Source organism: Ambystoma mexicanum, chromosome 7q (genome assembly GCF_040938575.1).
Source record: "Ambystoma mexicanum isolate Mex_15411 chromosome 7q, UKY_AmexF1_1, whole genome shotgun sequence".
Taxonomy (NCBI): Eukaryota; Metazoa; Chordata; class Amphibia; order Caudata; family Ambystomatidae; genus Ambystoma; species Ambystoma mexicanum.
In genome coordinates, this window is record NC_090941.1 from 657,425,753 (window position 1) to 657,445,435 (window position 19,683).

Consider the following 19,683-nt stretch of genomic DNA (forward strand, 5'->3'; position numbering starts at 1 on the left):
GTGCCCTTATTTTCTTTTCTTTTTTTCCTCAATTTTTCTCAATTTCTCAATGTTTGCTGACTGTGCAGCCTTTCTCAAGGTCTTGATCCCCGATGTGAGATACCCGGCCTTGAGCTACTGGGATCTTCACTGCCCTCATAGACTACGCTTGCTGAACTTGCTTGTTTGAATCTCAAGATGAGTCTCAGCAGCTAAACGGATGGCTCTTGACCCATTATAGGTACTATCACGTCTAAACATTTTCCCATAAAATAGGATATGTGAAGTAGCTTCTTCCAGTGGGGTTGGGGGAGGGTTAGGAGAGAAAAAGTTGTTTTAATATGAAAATAATAAAAAGATGTTAAAAAGAAGAAGCCATGGCTGTCATCAGAGAGGTACGTCTGTGCACAGTATGATCCTTCATCGAAACAAACACCTGTTGATGCCTCTGTCAGCCAAGTTCCCAATTGTTGTAACTCATATCCCTCTGAACTGTAAGCATGAAATGACAATTGTGGTGCAGTGTCAGATCATGGTCCTCTGGAAATCTCAGATCAGTGCAGACCTTAGGACCCAGCGCTAAAAGGCCACACACGTGCATTATTAATGGCTCCGTATAGGGCACAGTCTAACTGTTAATACTTACAATTTTTAATCTGAACCTTATTACTAAATACTTTTCGTTCTCCATTATTCCATTTAGTTCCTCGCTGAAACTCTGATTCCTGATGGAAAGACAGTGATCTGGGACAGCAAGAAAGGGTTTGTCATTCCAAAGGCAACCTTCAAGTTCATTGGCCTCCTGATCTGCGAAGCAAGCATTAATGGCCATGTGCACAGCACAAAGTATATGACTCATAGACAAGGTGGGTACTCTTACGCAAGCATGAATGTGTATGGGTTAGAAGACGAAATCTCTCAATAATTGAATACATGGTCTATCTTTGTCCTCCACGTACAGTTAATGAAATCCACAATGTCTGGCTCAATGGGTTGAACCCCATCAAGTTATTAAGAGGGGAAAGGCTGGCCCTTAACTGCACAGTGAGAGCCGCATGGAACTCACGTGTGGAGATCAAGTGGCGCTATCCTGCTAAGGTATGTTTTTCTTATATTTTCTTATAGCACATATGAATCATTGGCATATTTCCACATGTCTACCAGGCACACAGCCAGTTTGATTTATGCAGTCCCACTTTTGTACTTTTTCTTCTTAGCCATGCTTAACCAAAGTCTACCACTCTATGGTTATTACATACAGGTAGAATTATTAGCTCCACACAAGCAAACAAAAGCCAATTTGTATGTTTACCATCCCTCCGAAAAGTCAAGTTCACCCTTTGTTTTGGTACTGTGGTTGGTGGTGCTCATGATGCCCAAAGAACAATGCTACAGCGGTGTCAATAATGATAAACCCAAGTTGTGATTATGCCTGTCTACCAGCCAAAGGAACCGTCACGGAAGACCCAAAAGTGGTGTCACTCCCAAAGTAAACAATTGAACATTAAGCAGACTTGCTGCTGGTTAAGATGGAGTAGACCATCCCAGGCTGCACCAGTATCAGCTGCGAGAGGTATTCCTGCTTGCTAGTTGGTACCAAACAGCATAGCCCACTGTATACATATTACTCTCATGGGCAAAGTGATTGTAATTTCCAGAACTGGTACGCTTTATCGTCTAAAAAGGAAACCATCTTGTGTCTAGTGGATGTCAAAAAACTTGTGAAAGATATACTCTTAGCTGGAGTGGTACAACTTGTCAAGTAGATCCAAAGCTAAAAGACTTATTTTAGCTGTAATCTCTACATGATCCAAATACAGACAGATTCACTTTGCTTCATGTTTATTAGGGCCAGATGGTGTGATATGACTATTGACACACTTTAGGATGGCTGACATTGGTTGAGCAAAGAAGCTTTACACTCCGGCAGAGCTCTGCAAAGATCTGGCAATGCATTGTCGAATGTACTTACTGTGGGGCACTGATGCTTGATTATTGCAATTCACTCTTCGCAGGAACCAATAGCAGAAATATCAGCAAGCTCCAGGTTGTGCAAAACAATGCAATCCACGCAGCTCTTAATATACCTAGACATGATCATGTCTCATCAGCCAGACGACTCATTCACTCGCTTCCTGTACATAATAGAATCAAATTCGAAATCCTCTCACTCACACACAAATTTCTCGCTAATAATGCTCCAGCCTACCTCTGCGACCTAATCTCCAAAACCCAATCCAAAAGACCCACGCGATCTACCCAATTCAACCTAATTGTCACACCGAGAGTCGGGAGACAAAAAGCAGCCAGATCTAGCTTCCCAGTGATCGCAGCCAAACTGTGGAATACCCTGCCGCACCATTGAGGAATGACTCTTCACTACGGTCATTCCGTAGAGACCTGAAAACCCTGCTCTTCAAACAAGACTCTCCTTAATGAACTCTGTCACAATCTTAAATTAGCTCTTAATCTACGCCTCATTAAAAAGGATTGTCATACCATTGCCAGGTATCTGCCGCATTGCTAGGGGTGATGATCAACTGCCCAGGTACTCACCCCATCACCTAGGATTGTCATTACATGCCCAGGCACTTGCCCCAATGCCAATCATAGCTGTCAACAGTCACAATACATGCCTCATTGCCACTGATTGAAACAGCTGCCTCGACACATGCTGCTTTTCAAAGGATTGCCATCAATTTTCAAAGTACTGTCCTATTGCTACATCGGCTCACAATGTCAGGCCACGCCCCTCTACTTCACTGGTACACATGAGAGAAATTAAACAACAGTGTATGCTTCTGTCACGCTCTGAAACTCTTGAGAAGCTGGCACAGGAGAAGAATGTAGCATCGCTGTGCTCTGTTCTCATGTACCAACCTTGAAAAGGAGGCAACCACAGGAGAAGAGAGCACTGTCGATGCACTCTGTCTGCATCACATGCAGAGTGGCAGGCGAGGTGTGAGGTTCCTCTTTCTCTGACTGCTCAGTTCTGTCATGGGCTGTAGAAGAAAACACTCTGCAGCACAGCCTTTCAAAAAGAGTGGCTTTCTCTTGGGCTATCTTTACATTGCAGTATGGAAAGAGAAAACAGACTACACGCCTTATTGCAATGCCAACAATTAGTCTAATTACTGACAACACTCATTGCAGAACTAAATCAAGTGCACTGGGTTTTTATGCTATGTTTGATTGTAGCAAGGACTCGATGAATCTCTTATACAAGTCTTTCTGCACAGGTTCGATATGTGAACAGCTTGTAATATTGTCATCCTTTTCCAAAATCGCTCTACATTTTAGCCTGGATTGAGTTTTTTCTATTAAAAAAATACAAAGCCTAGAGTATTGAAGTCTCTGCCTGCGATTCCTGCACCATGCTAAGATTCCCAATGTAGATCCGTGGAGATCAGTATTTTGATCCCTGCTGAGTGGGTAAAGTCCCACGCAGTAATCCCACTTTTCCTGAGCCAGATAAACCAGACTCTGCCTGTATTACACAAGGCAGCCGCCACGAGATCAACTAAGCTTGGTAGTGGCCTCCTCTGCTGATCTGCAGTGAAGATCACTAACGGTGCATTGCATAAAATGGTGAAAGGCACTGGAGCTCGCCATCCACCTGCGTTACATCGGGCTGCTGCGTGAGGTGAATCACCGGAACCCGGGTAAAAGATCTTGACCGTGCAGAAGTGGCAGAAGCCACCTTCATTCACATGGATTCTCCAGGCTCAGCAAATTAGCCCAATAGTTGACTTGGGCCTTTTTTTTTTGGGTCTTCTGCTCTTCATTATCCTCGTAAATTTTCAAATTGACTACATTGAACTGATAGGCGACAAGCACTATTGTCGACTGAGATTAATAGCTCTGTGACGCATGATTGCTATTGTATTGTTGAGTGTACAGTTATTGTTTATAGACTGAAGTATTCCATTGAACAGTTTATACTCTATGTGGGCATGTACAGGTAACACATTAAAAGTATTGTCTTTTCTTTGCAGGAAAGTGAGAGGGTATCAATAATACAAAGGATTAATCAAAGGAAAGACAATATCATCTACAGCAGCCTAGTTATTGAGAAAGTGCGCGATATTGACAAGGGCCTTTATGTGTGCCTTGTGAAGAGTGGCCCGCAGGAAGTATCTGTCAACACGACGGTGCACACGTATGGTAAGCCCTGCTCGAAGCTTAGTTAATACAGCACGCTTTCTTCCAAAGACCCTTCTCTCGCTTCCCATTGTCTCTCTTTCTTCATCGTGTAACACCAAGGCATATTATTTTAATGGAAAGTCTTAATTGGTATTTACATTTTTTGTATAAAGGATTTACCATAAATAAATATAATGCTTAAACCTGAATAGCAAGAAACTATGATGACACCCTGTGCAGGGGCGCCCAGCCAATCTTGCTGCTCGGAGCACAGCATTCACAAGTACAAGCCTGCTTCCTGAGCAGCCTGCGTGCTCTGCATCCATGCCCTCACAGCCATTTTCGCCAATGTCAAGACACAGGTGCCAAAGGTGTTTTCTAGCCTAAAAAAAGAAAACTTACTTTTCATCCCGGAGACACTGCACCTCCTTACTTTCACCTACGTTCCAAATGGTTGACATTCGTCTAATCAACACTGAAAACAGACTTTCTCAAAAAGGCCCAATGTCAAGGAGATGCCCCGAGCGCTTGTTCTTCATCTTGCTGATAGATTTTTATCCATCTGCGGTGATTTTTGGATACCGAGACTTGAGCCTCATTACTCCATCTTCTCGGGTTGAGTATGTAGTTGTGGGTTTGTATTCTTCTTGGTCTGTGTGGTCTTGTCACAGTAGGGCTGGTTTCACAGGGTCTTCGCAAGGAGATGGAAGGTACGTTTTCTTTTTATGGATGACAAAGGCCCCTATCACCCGTGTCTTGACATTGCCAGTGCTAATGTGGTTGATCACTGGGACTGTTGGCCAACTCTGTCGGTAATGGCACTTATTTCACTTGGGCCCTTAACTAGCGTGGTGGGCCATTACCAGCAGAGCCAGCCCGTCCCATTTATTGACGCCTTTTTAGCAGAATGTTAAAGAATAAACATAATAAGAGGAGGGAGTCGGTCTGAGAGGACATTCCCGTTTATGGGAAATGTACGGTGTGTGGAATATCCGCAACTCCGCCTTCTGCTTAACTTGTTTCTTTTGAGGTGGTGCTCCTGATTTCGTGGGCTCTTGAGCGGAAGGGTGGGTGACGGTGGTGCCAATGATAAGACAGTCCTGACCAGTGCTCCCAAAGAGATTATAATTGTGGTGTTTCCCATGACCCAGACAAGAAACAAACATAGGGTCAACCAAATGCTAGGCTAAAACGATAATACTTTCTCCAAAGAGCAATTCCATATGCATGCCAAAGACAGACGAAAACGCCATTAGCACCCTGGTTGGCTTTTTAAGCCAATGAAAATGCTCGGAATGTGGGCTGTATTCATCCAGGACAGCCCGTGCTCTGAGCAACCAGTGCTCCTTGCCTTCGCTGCTCCCTGAGCCCCCTCGCCTCTTAGCACCAGCCTAGTTCCCAACACTGGTGGTAAGAGTGTTTCCCCACCCCAAAAATAAACATACCTTTCTGTAGCTGCCTTGCGCTGTGCAGTGCTGTTTTCCCGGCAGTCCCTCTTCAATGTTCATGACATCAGTTATGAATATTGAGGAGGGACTTGCTGGATGACAGCACTGTGGCGTCGGGCCGCGCCGCAAAGGTAAGTAATTTATTTTTTATTTAAGTAAAGAAAAAAACATTAGCCCCCACGTAAGGATCTACACGGGTGCTAATGGAGATATGCCCCTCGGTGGCGGGCCAACCCTGTAGGTAACGGCACTGCCACCCTCGTTAAGGGACCCTTGCTGTGCTCTGGCCCTTAACTTAGGTGGCCGGCTGTTACCTACAGGGTCGGCCCGCCACCTCGGGGCATATCACCTCAATGCAGTTCTAAAGAAATGTGACTTACTTAATGTGTATTACTAAGCAATAATCGGGGGAAAAGGGGTCACCTGGAAATTGAATGGGGCACAGCATAGTGGGGGGGAGTTTACTGTGGCACCTCACCATCTATAACACGCAATGTAGAATGAGTCTCTTCAGGCGCAAATGAAAATCTGATGTGACTTGTATTTGTGTGCTTACGCTGCAGTGTACGTACACATTGCATTCACACTCATATTTTTCCTCTCTTCCATTGAGTATTTTTGACTCTACAATCCTCAGGAGTTTCCGAGGGCCATAGTGCTTTTGGTAGTCCTTGTTCATCCTCAGAATGTCAGTTCTGAAGGATGGTTTAGCTTTTAAATCATTTAATAATTGAGATTATGTACGAAAATGACTGCTCAGCACAAATGTAATTACATTGCCATACAATTATTTTCCATTTTCCTACCACAATGTGTATACTCTCTAACCACTGCTAAAACCTGTGCTCGCTTTGCGCTTTGGTCGCGGCCTGCCTCGAGTGCACCACATGATATACCTGACCGCCAGCAGATTTGCAGATGAACCTGTCCACAAGATGTGAAGTATGTATATTTTACATGCAGCTGATCACTCTACAGGCACACAAGTCCTAGCTGTAGGAAATAGTTATACGCGTACCACAACATGTAACTGCACAATGAGTAATAATAAAAAACAGGCCAAGCTGGATGCATACACTGGCACCCCGTGGACCCCACAGCTAACAATGCAAAGGGAGAGCCAGTCTATCCTCGCTCAGAGATAGCATGAACACAATGGGACAGAAGTTGGACTTCCTATCTAGTAAAGTAGACATATCGATGGTCCAAATGGAGAAGCTCTGCAGCAGAATAACAGAGGCAGAAACACAGATTAGTTTAACAGAGTATACTGTGCTCTACTGCGGACGGACACGTACAGACTGATCCTGGAGGTTACAAGAATTAGAGCCAAGTGCGAAGGTCTGAAAGGAAGATCCAGAAGAAACTATATTCACCTTACAGGCCTACCAGAAATGACCAACATAGAAAGGGAAATTGAGAACTTTATATAACAATTGATGGTAAAAATACGACAATCCACCAGTGTGGCAACACTTTATAGTGGAATGTGCGCACAGATGCTTAACAGTGAGGCTGCTACTGGGTGCACCGCCTTGCCCAATCATCATTAGAGTGCTCAGCTACAGTGATTGTGATATGCTCTTCACTGCAGCCAGGGGAAAAAAGTCTCTCCAGTACGGCTCAGCCAAACTTTTGCTGTTTCTTGCTTTCAACCCAATGATTCAAGAGACGAAGTAATTTCAGAAATCTACGGAAGCTCCCGAAGGGCGGGCCTACCCTATGCCATGATTTTAGTGGCCAAGCTAAGGGTAACTGCATAAGGTGAGATATCACTTCACGGATCCGAAGGCAGCTGAGGACTTCACCACGAGAAAAGAGGTAGAGACCCCCTTTGGCTGTTGCCTCTACAGAAGGCAATGATCAATTTACCATTGACTGCTTTGAGAAGGAGCTACTACTAAAATATGTTTAAATATTACCGCTGGCAGCACAGCATTATGCAGGTAACATGCCTTTGCCAACAGAGCTGCGGCCTGGAAGCCAATCTATCTGCTCCCAAAGCGTACATTGCTACTTTAGGGTTGTGTTTGCTTACATGTTTGGGATTATGCTGGTCAGATTGGAGAGCCCGCATGGGTAGGTAGGCAAATATTATCAATACGGGCCACAAGCGGGCTGTATTGTGTTGATATTTATGCAGAGTTCATGGAACGTGATAATAGCATTTACAGCAATAGTTTGAGCACCATGGCTAATCCACTGAGCATAATGACCCGGAACATAAAAAGGAACAGGGATTACAGAAACCCTGGCAGGTGTCAGAATATGCCAGGAGACATGGCATAGACATTCTAATAGTGCATGAAATGCACTTGCATGCAGGTGGCAAAAACAGACTGGCTCCAGTCTGGACCGAGCACAGAGAGTACTCATCATATACATAGGGCTCCAGAGTAGTCGCTACATTTGTACATACGGGCGTAGGATTTAGACTATCAAATACTGAGTCAGATATCGAGGGCTGCATGTCACTGTTAGCAAGGGAGATTTCAGGAATGCGGGTGGTCCTCGTTAATCTCTACGCTCCTAACCTAGATGACCCAGCTTTGTTGAGGCCACAGCTCAATATTTGAATAAATATAATGGGTGCTTGACTATTTGGGCAGGGAACTTTAATATGATAATGGATTAAAACTGGACAGAACATCAACAAAGGAAAGGCCTCTTTCACTGCGTGATGCGCACCTGGTTGAACATCGCACAGTTATGCACTTTAGTAGACGTATGGCGACATTGCAACACCCGGAAACAGGAATACACGTGTTACACAGATAGATTACATCATGATTAATGCTCAAGCGATTGCTTGGACTTCTCATGCAGACTCTTGCCAAGAACGCTATCTGGGCATGCCACGGTGGACCTGGAGTATAGTATACCTGCCCATCCAGCCGGTATGAAGCCATGAAGATTCAAAAGTGAAGCTTTCTTGGAGGATTAATTCAGGCAGGGCATCAGGCAATATATCATATTATACTTTTAGCAGAATCTGACACCTGAATGCAGAATATTTCCGGTGTGGGAGGCATTCAAGTGCTACAAAGGGGGCATCTCACGGGAGTGGGGGGCTGGAGGTCTTAAAAAAATAGGTGGGGAACTGAGGAAAAGTGAGGAGTGCCTTAAAGTATTGGAATTAGGGTATACTGAAAACCGAGATGAGGAGACACTAGGAAAAATCAAAAGGCTAATCATGACCTTGCAGGACCTAAGTAACACAGAAGAAAGATAGCTTGAGGGAAATATACAGTCCAGGAACTATGGGGAGAAAGATAAATGTGGCTGCTTCCTGGCATGGCTACTGCGACGCGAGAAAAGGCCAACACAATATTAAAGCAGTGGTGGACCAGGTTGGAACCAAGTGTCTAGGTGAAAAAGACATTGACTATATAGTCCTGAACTACGATCGGGATTTATACACATCCAAAGCACTGAAATAATAGAGCTCCTGCACAAGGTGGAGTTAAAGCAACTGACCTATGAAGAAGCAGAAAAACTGAATTCGGATATCTCGTGGAAGACATTTTAGAGGCAGTTAAACGACTTCCAACAGGAAGGCCCCGGGGACGGATGGCCGACCACAGAGTTTTTACAAGACGTACATAGATACTGTTGCCCCGTATTTGAGGAAAGTGTATGATGGTGCCTTCCAGACAGGCCGGTCTCCAGAATACACCAGGTTGCTATGACTATTCAATTACTAAAGCCAGATAAACTAGAGAAGTAGTGTAAATCGTACAGACTTTTGAATATAGAGAATATTTTCTAATTTGCAAGTGAGTGTCCCCGATGCAAACGACGGAACGACTGCTTGCGCGGCACATGTCCTATTGTGGAACCTGCACTGGTGGAGGCGTGCCTTCCTAAGAGAGCACCTATAGTTTGCCTACCAAATGATGTTTTGCAATGTGTACCTTCCCTTCCTACCACGGGTTGCCATTGGAAAGGACTAGAAAGGTCCAACCAACTTGCACATCCTACTCCGCCTTGAAAGGCGCTGCCAAAGGCACCTCCACTTTGGAAAGGCCTGATCGCTTATCGAAAGCAGGCCCTGATGTAGAGCTAGGATGCCAAACCTGGCCCTTGCTGTCCGCCTCTGTGCCAAATACCCCACCCCAGCGTACCCTTTAAGAGGAGTAAAGTCATAGACTGCATTGTTTACGACCCCCACAAAGCCTACACCAAGCGCAAACTCGAGCTCTCTTGGTCTGACATGGGCTGAATCAGCCGGTGGATTCCTGTGCTGAGCTGGTGTATTTACCCCATACCCTGCTCAGACGCATGTGGGAACTTAATTACACAACATTCCACATATTATGTTTCATAAAATCCATAGCATTAGGAAATAGTGGAAAACATATGTGGCTTCATGAAAACACTTCTTCGTATGCAGCAGATTAACAGGCCTAATCGCCACCATGCCCCTATGGAACAAGTGCTGGAAAAAAAAAGTTACTCATACCCACAGGAGCCGAAGGATTTCGTTTTATATATATACAAAAATATGCACTATTTCTGTTTAAGATGTCACCTCTAAGATAACAGCATAAAAGCACATGGCATTGTTATGCAAACGTGTCAGAATATGGTTGAACAGGAAGAACGATAGTGTTTGTATCAATGCTTGGCAACAAAGGTCATGAGAGAAGACATCCGGGTCATGAACTTTACTTCCTGCTGGCATTCTCCACACTATGAGTCATATCTTGATCCACGCAAGAATGTGAAATGCCTGTATAAGTCTGTTTTGTGGCGTACGGTACAACACAGTCGTATTCATTTCTTTTGACAATGAAATCCTCAAACTGGGAAATACAATTATATTTTTGTAAAGAGTTCTTACAAATTTTGTAGTTATCAGTTGATGAATCTGATACTTTCCTACAGTCACTTACTTCTCTGTGGTTTTCTTATGTATAAAGCTGATGATGTGTCTGTTGATTTATATTCCATACAAGATTTGTAATTATTATTACTGTTATTAATAGGGTATTTATTGAGAGCGGTCTTAGCTTCAGGAAGCAACGGAGTGCTTTACAATCCTAGGGGGAAGTACACAGCGGGGGAAGCACAGTGACACAAGGGAACGGGGAGCTAACAACGAGGGGGAAGTGGAGAGGGGGAGCTTATAAAGAGCTAGAATAGAATAAAGCTGCAAAACCGAGACTTGCAGTTCTGTTAGACTTGCTTGCGTAAATGCTATGTTTTTCAAATGTAGTATGAATGATTGACTGTATTTGATTAGACAATATATATGTTATGTCATGTTATGTCACTGGGATTTATAGCGCTCTCCGCTGCCACTTATGTGGTCTCTAGGCACTCTGGCAGATCTGTAACAGAGGTGGTGGGTAAAGTTAGTGGGGAGGCAGGGAAACGTCAGCTAGCTTTGATGTCATAACATTGACTCTTTACTAACGATTTACCCACCCTGCCCCTCCCGCCCTATCAATGCCTCAGAAGAATGCCCTTCATTTTGGGGAGTAAGGATGCATAGTCTCAGTTCGGTTTTTAGGAGTGTGCGTGTTTTTTTTATTTTTTTGGGAAGACTATATTTCATCCGATTTCCTGTGCCACCGGAAGTCCGTGGAGATTCTTAAAACTGTGGGTGGGGAGTTGCTGGTGTCCACTCTCAGTTGCTCAGAGCCCTGAGAAACTCTTCCCTTTGATGACACTGCTTAAGAGAGCTGTACAAAATACCCATTGTGCGGTCTTTAACAATGGCGGAACAGATTACTTTTTGAATCCCGCTCCATGGCTACTTATCGCATTGGTTGAAGAAGCTGCTTTGTGTACCTGCGATGCATCCATTTGGCTTCAAAAGAGATTCATTGCCACCAATGCCACAGTGATTAAGTGCTGTCACCTCCTATACCTCCTGGACAGAGAGGTTCAACACAACAAGGCTTAAAACCTAACCCTAAAAGCACGATTAGTCATTGTGGTGGGTTAGGTTGTCATCTGTCACTTACCTTCTAAAGAACAATCACTTTTGTTGAATCATAGGTACATAAACTTGTAATGGGCAGCTTCCATTACATCGTTTTTTTGCCTGCTCTGCCATTGCAGAAGAGAACATCTGCATTTGTCCCACACAAAAAGCATCAGTTCGGTTCAATTTGCCAGCCAACATCCCTTCTACAGAGCAGTGCAGTACAAGCAACCCCAGACATGTTTCAACCTCATTGGGTGTCATCAGTGAGGTGCAGCTTTGGGCTCCAGGCTTAGCAAGCTTGTGTCTCACATCTGGACATACCTGCGTCTCTTTGCGTGACATCGCAACACTGAGGAACAATGGGTGAAGCGATATAAGTTACTCATAATATCCTTTGCCCTGGACAAATAACACCTCGGTACTTCCGGTCTGCATGCAGCAACACAAGAACAAAGCTCATTCGCCTTTTATTCTCTCTCTAGCGTGACCCCGACCCCTCTGTTTCAGATCCGCCAAGGCCCTTGAAGATCATACTGTGGTGCGCGGTAAAGATCAGAGTAACATAACATAACATATCATTGCTTTTCTAATCTCCCCTGTCAGTTTGCTCCGGAAGTGAACTCAGAGGTTAGAGATATCGTGGGCTGGAAAGATAGATGCACGTGTGTTTTAGAAATTATATGCACGTAACACTTTAGACCTGTCACGGGCCTGAGCTCCCTAAACTAAATAGTCCTACACCACTTTACAATCCATTGGAGTTTTGCCCATCGCCAGCACTTCATAACACATATTCACTTTTTCTTGCTCTCTGTCGCGATATATACGCAGCCACCGCGTGTACTTGAGATCAGCGTGATTAGTTTTGGCATCCCAGAATCATCTTTCGCTAGCACATGAATTAAAATGACAGAGACGTAAACATGGCGCTATCTGCGCCCCCGTCACAGCCTGTTACACGTTAGCCTCTGCCGCGTGACTTGAGCTGTGTTTTCAAGCAGACTTGTTTACTCAGAATTCCGTGCATTCTTGCTCTGACTGTATAATCTCGCCTGTGAGTCCAACTGGCTCCCTCCCTGGGGCTGTTGTGGTTTTGCATTATGTGTTTGACTTTGGGAATGCTCGCTTGCTAAACTACTCGCGAGTTCATCCAACGTGCTAATGCGCCCTCATTACTGCGTCGCGGACCATTCCCAAGGGCGCTGCTCTCTCGTTTCATCTTCACCCTCCGCCCTGATGGGAACCATCACTCATGGCTGAGGCAGCCTCTGCGAGGTGCGTTCAGGGCACCCATAATTCCGTCAGCATGTTGCCCCCGCGAGTGCTGGCCACTGGTCCTCAAAGGCAGATCCCATTTTAGCTTCACACAATTATGCCCCCCTCCCCAAAAACCCCCACACCATGTTCGTTAGGATGTCAGATTTATTAAATGACCTATAAACTACATTGACCACTCGAGTGCTTTCATGTTTATGTTTCTGTGAGCTATCAACTTATTTACACTTCATAAATAGCTTAGGTATGTGCAAGCCTTCACCTATCACCAGGGCTTTAAGTGAGCCGGGGTGGAGCGCCAGCAGTTTCTAAAAAGCGATTCAGACACAGGGCACTGGCGGGTTTCCCTAAAGTTCCCTAGTAGTACGGGCCAATGTGGCGGCTAGAAACCAAGACATTTTTTTCTACTGTCTGAAGCCTCTTGAGCCCGAACTAATTTCTCATGTATCCTCGAGAGCTTCAGGCTTTATGAAAAAAATGCCTTGGCTTGTACCGTGCTCTCCTTTTGGTCCTTAATTGTGATGCCGATCTCCACCAGGCATCCCTTTAGCTAAAGAGATGCAGCGATCATCACCCTCGCACCCCAGGTGACAGGGTGATGATCGCTGCAAAGCAATGCCTGTCGATTGGCGTTGCCACGATTAAGGAGCAAAAGGAGAGGCGGGAGGTGGCCCTTACTAAAGCTGCATGCTGCCGTTAGACCACGCCCCTTATCAGAGTCCCCTCTCGGTTTGGCATCCTACTTGAAGCATTGCCAATCCGTCTCAAAATGCACAAGGAACCGCTTCCTGCATCACTTGTGGCAGCTTCAAGGGGTGGTTGTAGCAGGAGGTTCAGGATAGTTTGTTTCGGTGTGGGAGGGAGGCTAAAAATAGAGGTGGCATTTCAGGGAGCCCCGTTTTTTATGCCAACAGGAAAGAGGATGCAACAGCTGTGACAAATCAACTTCTGGGGCACCACTGGTCCAGGGATGAATATCGGTTTCTAAACCATCAATCAGCCCCACACCTCTAGTATACCAGAAGGGATCGGAACACATTGGAACACAAGTAAATTATAAACTTCCTTGTACAATTTTTGGTAACGTGGACAGAACGGCAGGCTTTTCTCGGCAAGGTCGGGGATCATTGCTTAGTTGCAACACAGCGAAAATACCATTACCAAATGATAAAAGGGACTGTCGAGTCAGCAATCAGGATTAACTGTTCAAGGTTATTTGGTTTCAGCACCAAGGGAGCAAGGGGTCGTAAATGTCACTACAGACCTTCGAAGAAGGACCAGGGGGAAAGAACCACAATGTACCCGGTGCTTGAGATGTTCTTGATGCTCGACAGTGCCGAGTCAATTCCAGGATGCTTTGCAGCTCCTGCGAAAGAGTTCAGGATGGGAGACAGCAGCGGGTTTCATGCTGCAGGCATTTAGGCAAACGAGGCTGGACGGATGTCAGCAGGCTGTGCAGTGTGGCGGCTCAGGTCAAAGAATAATTGTCTCTGTGCTGGTTGGCGGACCTGGAATGCTGGTCTAGGCATCTCGGACGGCTCTGCTCACTGCGGCATGACAACACTCAGCGGTGCAGCTGGTTGCGGTTCGAGGGATCAACTATCTCAAAACTGTCCTTAAAAGATGGATGCTGGATGATGCTTGTGTGGTACTCCTCCTAGACTCTTCACAGGGCTCGTGTCCTTCCAAGGCAGACGGCCCAAAGCTCATGAGAGTGATTGCAGGCAACGGCCTTGTCCTTGGTCCAGAGAGACTCTGGCACTTCCTACATAGGAAGCTTGCTGGCAGAACCTAGCAGGGCACACTGTGTGCTGGCTGGGGACCAGTTCTGGAGCTTATGGACGGGTCCTCTGAGTTTGGTATCTCACCCTGTTCCCTCTGAGATGTTTAGGGAAGGGATCTTGCTTCCCTCCTGGAAATCCTGGCCTTCCTTCACTGGCGGAAGATGTAAGGTAGACTGTACCTTCAGCAAGGGTCAAAATGAGTCCTCCTTTTCTGCTTCTGGTGAAGCCTTCAGATGATCTGCTAAGTGAGGGGCTCAGCCCTCTTTTGAAGCCAAATGAGCCCCAGTGATTTGTGCAGGCTAAGCTTATTTTAAGGAACCAATCCTGGGTCCCCACCAACAATGTTATGCGTGAGGTCAGGACCAGAGTGCTTTGCAACAGGAAAGGGATGACAACATTTTCTTCTAGATCCCACCCATCTTCCTGTCTGTTGTAGATCGAAGTGTCTCTCTGCTTAACTGAGCACTCTATGACTCTTGATCAAAGCGCAGGTCTCCCTTGAAGTTTGTGATGAAAGCATACTTCTCCCTCTGAAAGGGGTCTGCTCTGCAGGGGTTTCCTACGGTAAATAGTGGACCCAGACATGCCATTCACTGTCCTTCACACAGAGGGGTGGGAACTAGCTTCAAGTTGACACAATGCATATCAAAGAGGTGTTAGTTTTCCTGTGCATTGTTAAGTTCTGTGACCAGGCCTATTCTCAGAAGTGCTTCAATTAACGCTCATCAGTATGCGCCGCCTCCACACAGAACTTAAACAATAGCACAGGGCAGATCCATGGAGCCTTTGATATTAAATTAGGCTGGCCATTTGAGGAGGAAGGTGTTGCCCTTCTCCTCTGGATATTTATGTGCACCCCTCGCTGTCACCTGTCAAATGTGACAGGGAGGACTGCGCCTGTAGGCTGTGTCCCCAGAGTACACTGGACTATGCGTTTGTTGTGCAGAGAGCATTAGAAAATGTGTGCAGATTAGCCCCACACATTTTCAAAGGTTGTTCTCCCATTATTCATTTTCATTCTAAAAAATCCAAAAAGCCCAGGCGAGCGCACACTCCCAGTGCGGATGGTCGAATTCCTTACAACGGCATTCTGAAGACAGCCTAAAATTCCAGCAGCATCAAGCAGAGGAAAACTGGACTTAAAAAACAGTTTCAGCTCTTGTTCAAAAAGAACACTGGACAGACAACACGCGCTTGTCGAAACCTATGCAAAAACCTTGAGCAAAGGTGACTAAGCATAAAAATAAACAGGGGGCAAAAACAATTGGCCCCTAGACCACACATTACTGACCGTTGACCTTTTCAACCATATGCCTCTCCCGAAGTCTACGAGAGATAATGATGCCTGAAATGCTTGGAAAAATAGAAGAACATTTTTGCAATGGTTGTTAGGGTTCTGGTTGCCATTTTGAGGAATAAATTACTTTGCTAAATGTCCTGAAGTGAACGTTAAAACTAAATGTCATCACTTGGATATATGATAATTTTACATTATAATTCTCAAATTATCAAAGTATTTTCTTGCCAAAAAGAATATCTCAAAATAACTAAATGTTTCCTTTCATGCAATCTAAAGGGCCTGTTTCTTTAATTGCCTATGACGAATTTGCTGCGATGATCCGGACGTGCTTCGTTTCGGACTTTGGGTTCCTATTCTGTCCCCTGTACTTAGGGGGGGGGGCACATTTAGTAATGAGTGGTGTGGAAAATGAAAGCGTAACATTTCTACTTTTCCAGCTGTCCTGGGGTATAGGAGGGCGGCAAAGGGGAGACAGCATCTCTGCTTTGCTTTCCTCCTCCGTCTCGGGAGAATTTCATGCAGGTGTTAAACTAATGGATTCCAATGGAATATGCCTCACACTGGCATCGGTGCAGTACATGCTTGGAATCTATCTTAAAGCGCGGCCTGCAAAGTGTATTTGGAGACTGTGGTTTATATGCCTCAAAGCAGAGAGTAAAGAGTAAATGCGATTTCGCATCGTGTTACTCTTTAGTTTTACTCTCTGCTTTGAGAGTGACGGAAATCCCATTACTGAAGAAAATAATACCAACAGAAGGTGGACAATGGCACTGCAAACATGATCATATGTGAGAAGGCGCTAAAAAGTGTCTAAACCAGAAGCAGCGTCTGTTAACTTAAGTGCAGACCAGATGGAGCTCATTAAAAAACAAAATCTTAATTGCCCGGAGGGGACCGCTTACATTTACACTTACGTGCCAACAGGTACCTTCTGGGTAATTTCGTCATTTGCACCAGTGGAGTGCAAATGAGAAGTGTGAAGAGGCACCAGAAGCCTCTTCTCCATTTGCTCCCTGCAGTGCAAATATAGTAAATGCCACTTTCCATGTATGCATGGCAGGCAGCGCTTCCAATTATTTCCTATGGAAACCGCCTGCTCTTTGCTGGTGCGAAAAGCAGCCGGTTTCCACAGGCAGTCATTGGTTTTACATCAGCATGAACCTCTCATGCTGCCATAAAACCAATTCTTTTTTTAAGGCGGAGGGCAAACGGGAGGCGGAAACGTAAGTCCCGTTCCGCCTCCGCCCTCAGCCTTCCAAAACAATGAAAATCCTCCATAGCGTGAATGGAGGCGTTAAGACAGGCGGAACACCATTTTGCCTCTCTTTATTTTATTTATTTACTTGGATTTGTAGAGCGCACTAGCAGCCCAAAGGCATCGAGGCGCTGTTGCACGAAATTGTCTTAGTTACAGATGGGTACTTGGCTCTTGGTTACAGTGACCATGTATCCTCGCAATAATACAGTATCAAAGAACATGCAAAGGTGATTGATTACATTTGGCTTAGCATTGCGGTTGCAGTGAGAGCTACAAGGCAATAAGACTGGATAATGCAGTCTTCATATGACAGTGGTGCCAAAGATACTTTTTAGACAAACAGCATGGTTTTTATTGCTTTCCTGAAGGATAAATGTGGTCCAATACTTCTAACGTAAGGGGGTAATGTGTTCCAATGTGTTGCTGCCAAGACTGGGAAACTAGATCCTCCTGCACGCACTCTCAGGGTTTTAGGAACGGATATCCTATTAGCATTGGCCATTCTTGTGGGTCTGGCTGTAGTGCCTGCATTTACGCTACAGGGGCTTGATAAATGAGCTTTGATGTTTATTCACTAAAACGTCACTCAACTATGGAAGATTGGTTTGTGCTACGGATGCCCTACTACTGCTCCTGAAACTAAAATGTTATAGGCGACAAAATGCATGTTATCTAGTGGTAAATGAGCCCCCTTCGGCTTTACATTGCCTGCAGAAAGTGCAGGGAAATATGCCTTCTGCCAGTGTTATTTCTAGCACTGTCATTCCAGCCAGCAGCAGTAGTGGCATGTTTACAAGTGGTAATAAGTAGTTGCATGACCGCCATTATTGATGACCATCTTGCCAGTAGTCAGGGGGGCATTCGCAATTTACCACTGGCAGAATGTCCTTTGTAACGGCCACCATAGGTTTTAGTATGAATTGGTAACATGTATTGCTGGTAGAGTTGTCGTTCATGTCCTCTGCACTTTGATGGGATACCTGCTTTTCAGCAAGCTGAATGCCCATGGTGGGCAGAGCAGGGGCAGGGGAAGCATTGTATGGGAATGTGTGTCCATTATGGATTCAATGCTTAATTAACCATCTATTTAATGTCTTGACTCTTCATTCCCTTTCAAGAAAAACCCTTCATAAAGGTGAAGAATCGAAGGCAAGGTGCCCTGGAAGTGGTCGCTGGCCAGAAGTCCTACCGCCTTGCCATGAAAGTAAAAGCGTTTCCGCCACCAGAGGTGTTATGGTAAGATGGCGGCTACTGCCGCTGTACGCTGGCACAATGATTCTGTTTTCCAGTAAAATGGAGGTTTCACGTATGAATATTTCTACTGCTCCTTCCTGAAAACCTTTACAGAGAAGAACTCTTGAACTTTGCATTAATTTCTGTATTTATCGCCATGTTTCGTATAGGTCTGAACTGCTTCCGCTGTGTGTGTTCATTGTGCACTAAGCACAATATTCATTATGCACCACCAACACACACTTTCACTTGTTCCAGGTCATTTTTGCCACATCTTAAAGTGCAAGACACGCAATGACAACTGCAGACCTGTCAGCGGTTTTCTGACCCATTCTGCAGCGGCGCTGGTGTCTGTATTGTGGGCACTGCTGCATTGTTTGTTGTGTTTACCACTTTCAATGAGGCATAAAGTTACTTCCAGTCAAATCACCCGGATGGCATGCAGATGCCTAACTCTTGCCGGAGAGGCAGCGCTTTGGTACCACTGCTTCGGCCGCGCCTCAATGTGCAGGTAGCACCTGCGCGTAAACCCTTCTTTGTGGTAATGTCCACGGAGTAACCCTGCATCCACTCTGTAATAAAGACACTGGAGCTCATGTTCCAATGAGCCATAATGTAAATGCAATGCGTAAAAGTCTTGAGTAAGGCTTTAATGCCTTCCATTCATGCCACAGCTTATTTCCATTCTTTTGTATGGAGGAGGGACGAAACTCCATTCACGTTTCTGCCACCTCTCTTCCTCTCTGCCACACAAATGCTCCATCATTTGTGCCCGCATTGATTTTAATGCTGGTGCAAATGCTGGAGATCCCTATGGAGTCCATCTGCTTTATAAAGCAGGCCAACCACATAGGGATCCATTGGACATGATGCCTGCCATGCAAACATGCAATTACAATTAAATGTTTCCCCACATCCTTAACATGCTGGGCTGCGTTTATTTGGTATTCGGTAATATTACCCCCACACAAATGGTCGCCATACATAAAGTTGCCGGGAAAAGGCTGTGACGACATTATGTATGGTGACCATTTGTGGAGGGAGCAGGGCTGTCCCCCGCCCGACTTGGGGGAAAAATAAACACACACAAAATGTAAAAACAGGGGTTGCTGGGGTGTCCCTGCAGGTTCATAGTGATCTGTCGCCGCAAACCACAGCCTTTTTTGCGCAACTTTTTTGCCACACAGCCTTTTTGCAGGGACATTATCACATGGAACCGTTTATTTGTAATTGTGAACACTCCACCACCAAATAACAGAAAAAGCAAGCGAAACAGCACTTTTACAAAGGTTGCAGATGTTGAACGATCACGCTTCTACAAGTACTTG

At 45.2% G+C, this 19,683-nt stretch overlaps 1 protein-coding gene across 1 annotated transcript in view; it reads left to right on the forward strand.

Annotated features, from left to right (window-relative positions):
- The window catches only part of FLT1 (fms related receptor tyrosine kinase 1), a 577,293-nt gene that overhangs the window by 118,971 nt on the left and 438,639 nt on the right, over positions 1–19,683 (forward strand). Inside the window, exons 5-8 of the mRNA XM_069639312.1 lie at positions 683–845; positions 941–1,077; positions 3,975–4,143; positions 18,241–18,358. Of these exons, the coding sequence (XP_069495413.1) occupies positions 683–845; positions 941–1,077; positions 3,975–4,143; positions 18,241–18,358 (587 nt within the window). The remainder of the gene's footprint in view (positions 1–682; positions 846–940; positions 1,078–3,974; positions 4,144–18,240; positions 18,359–19,683) is intronic.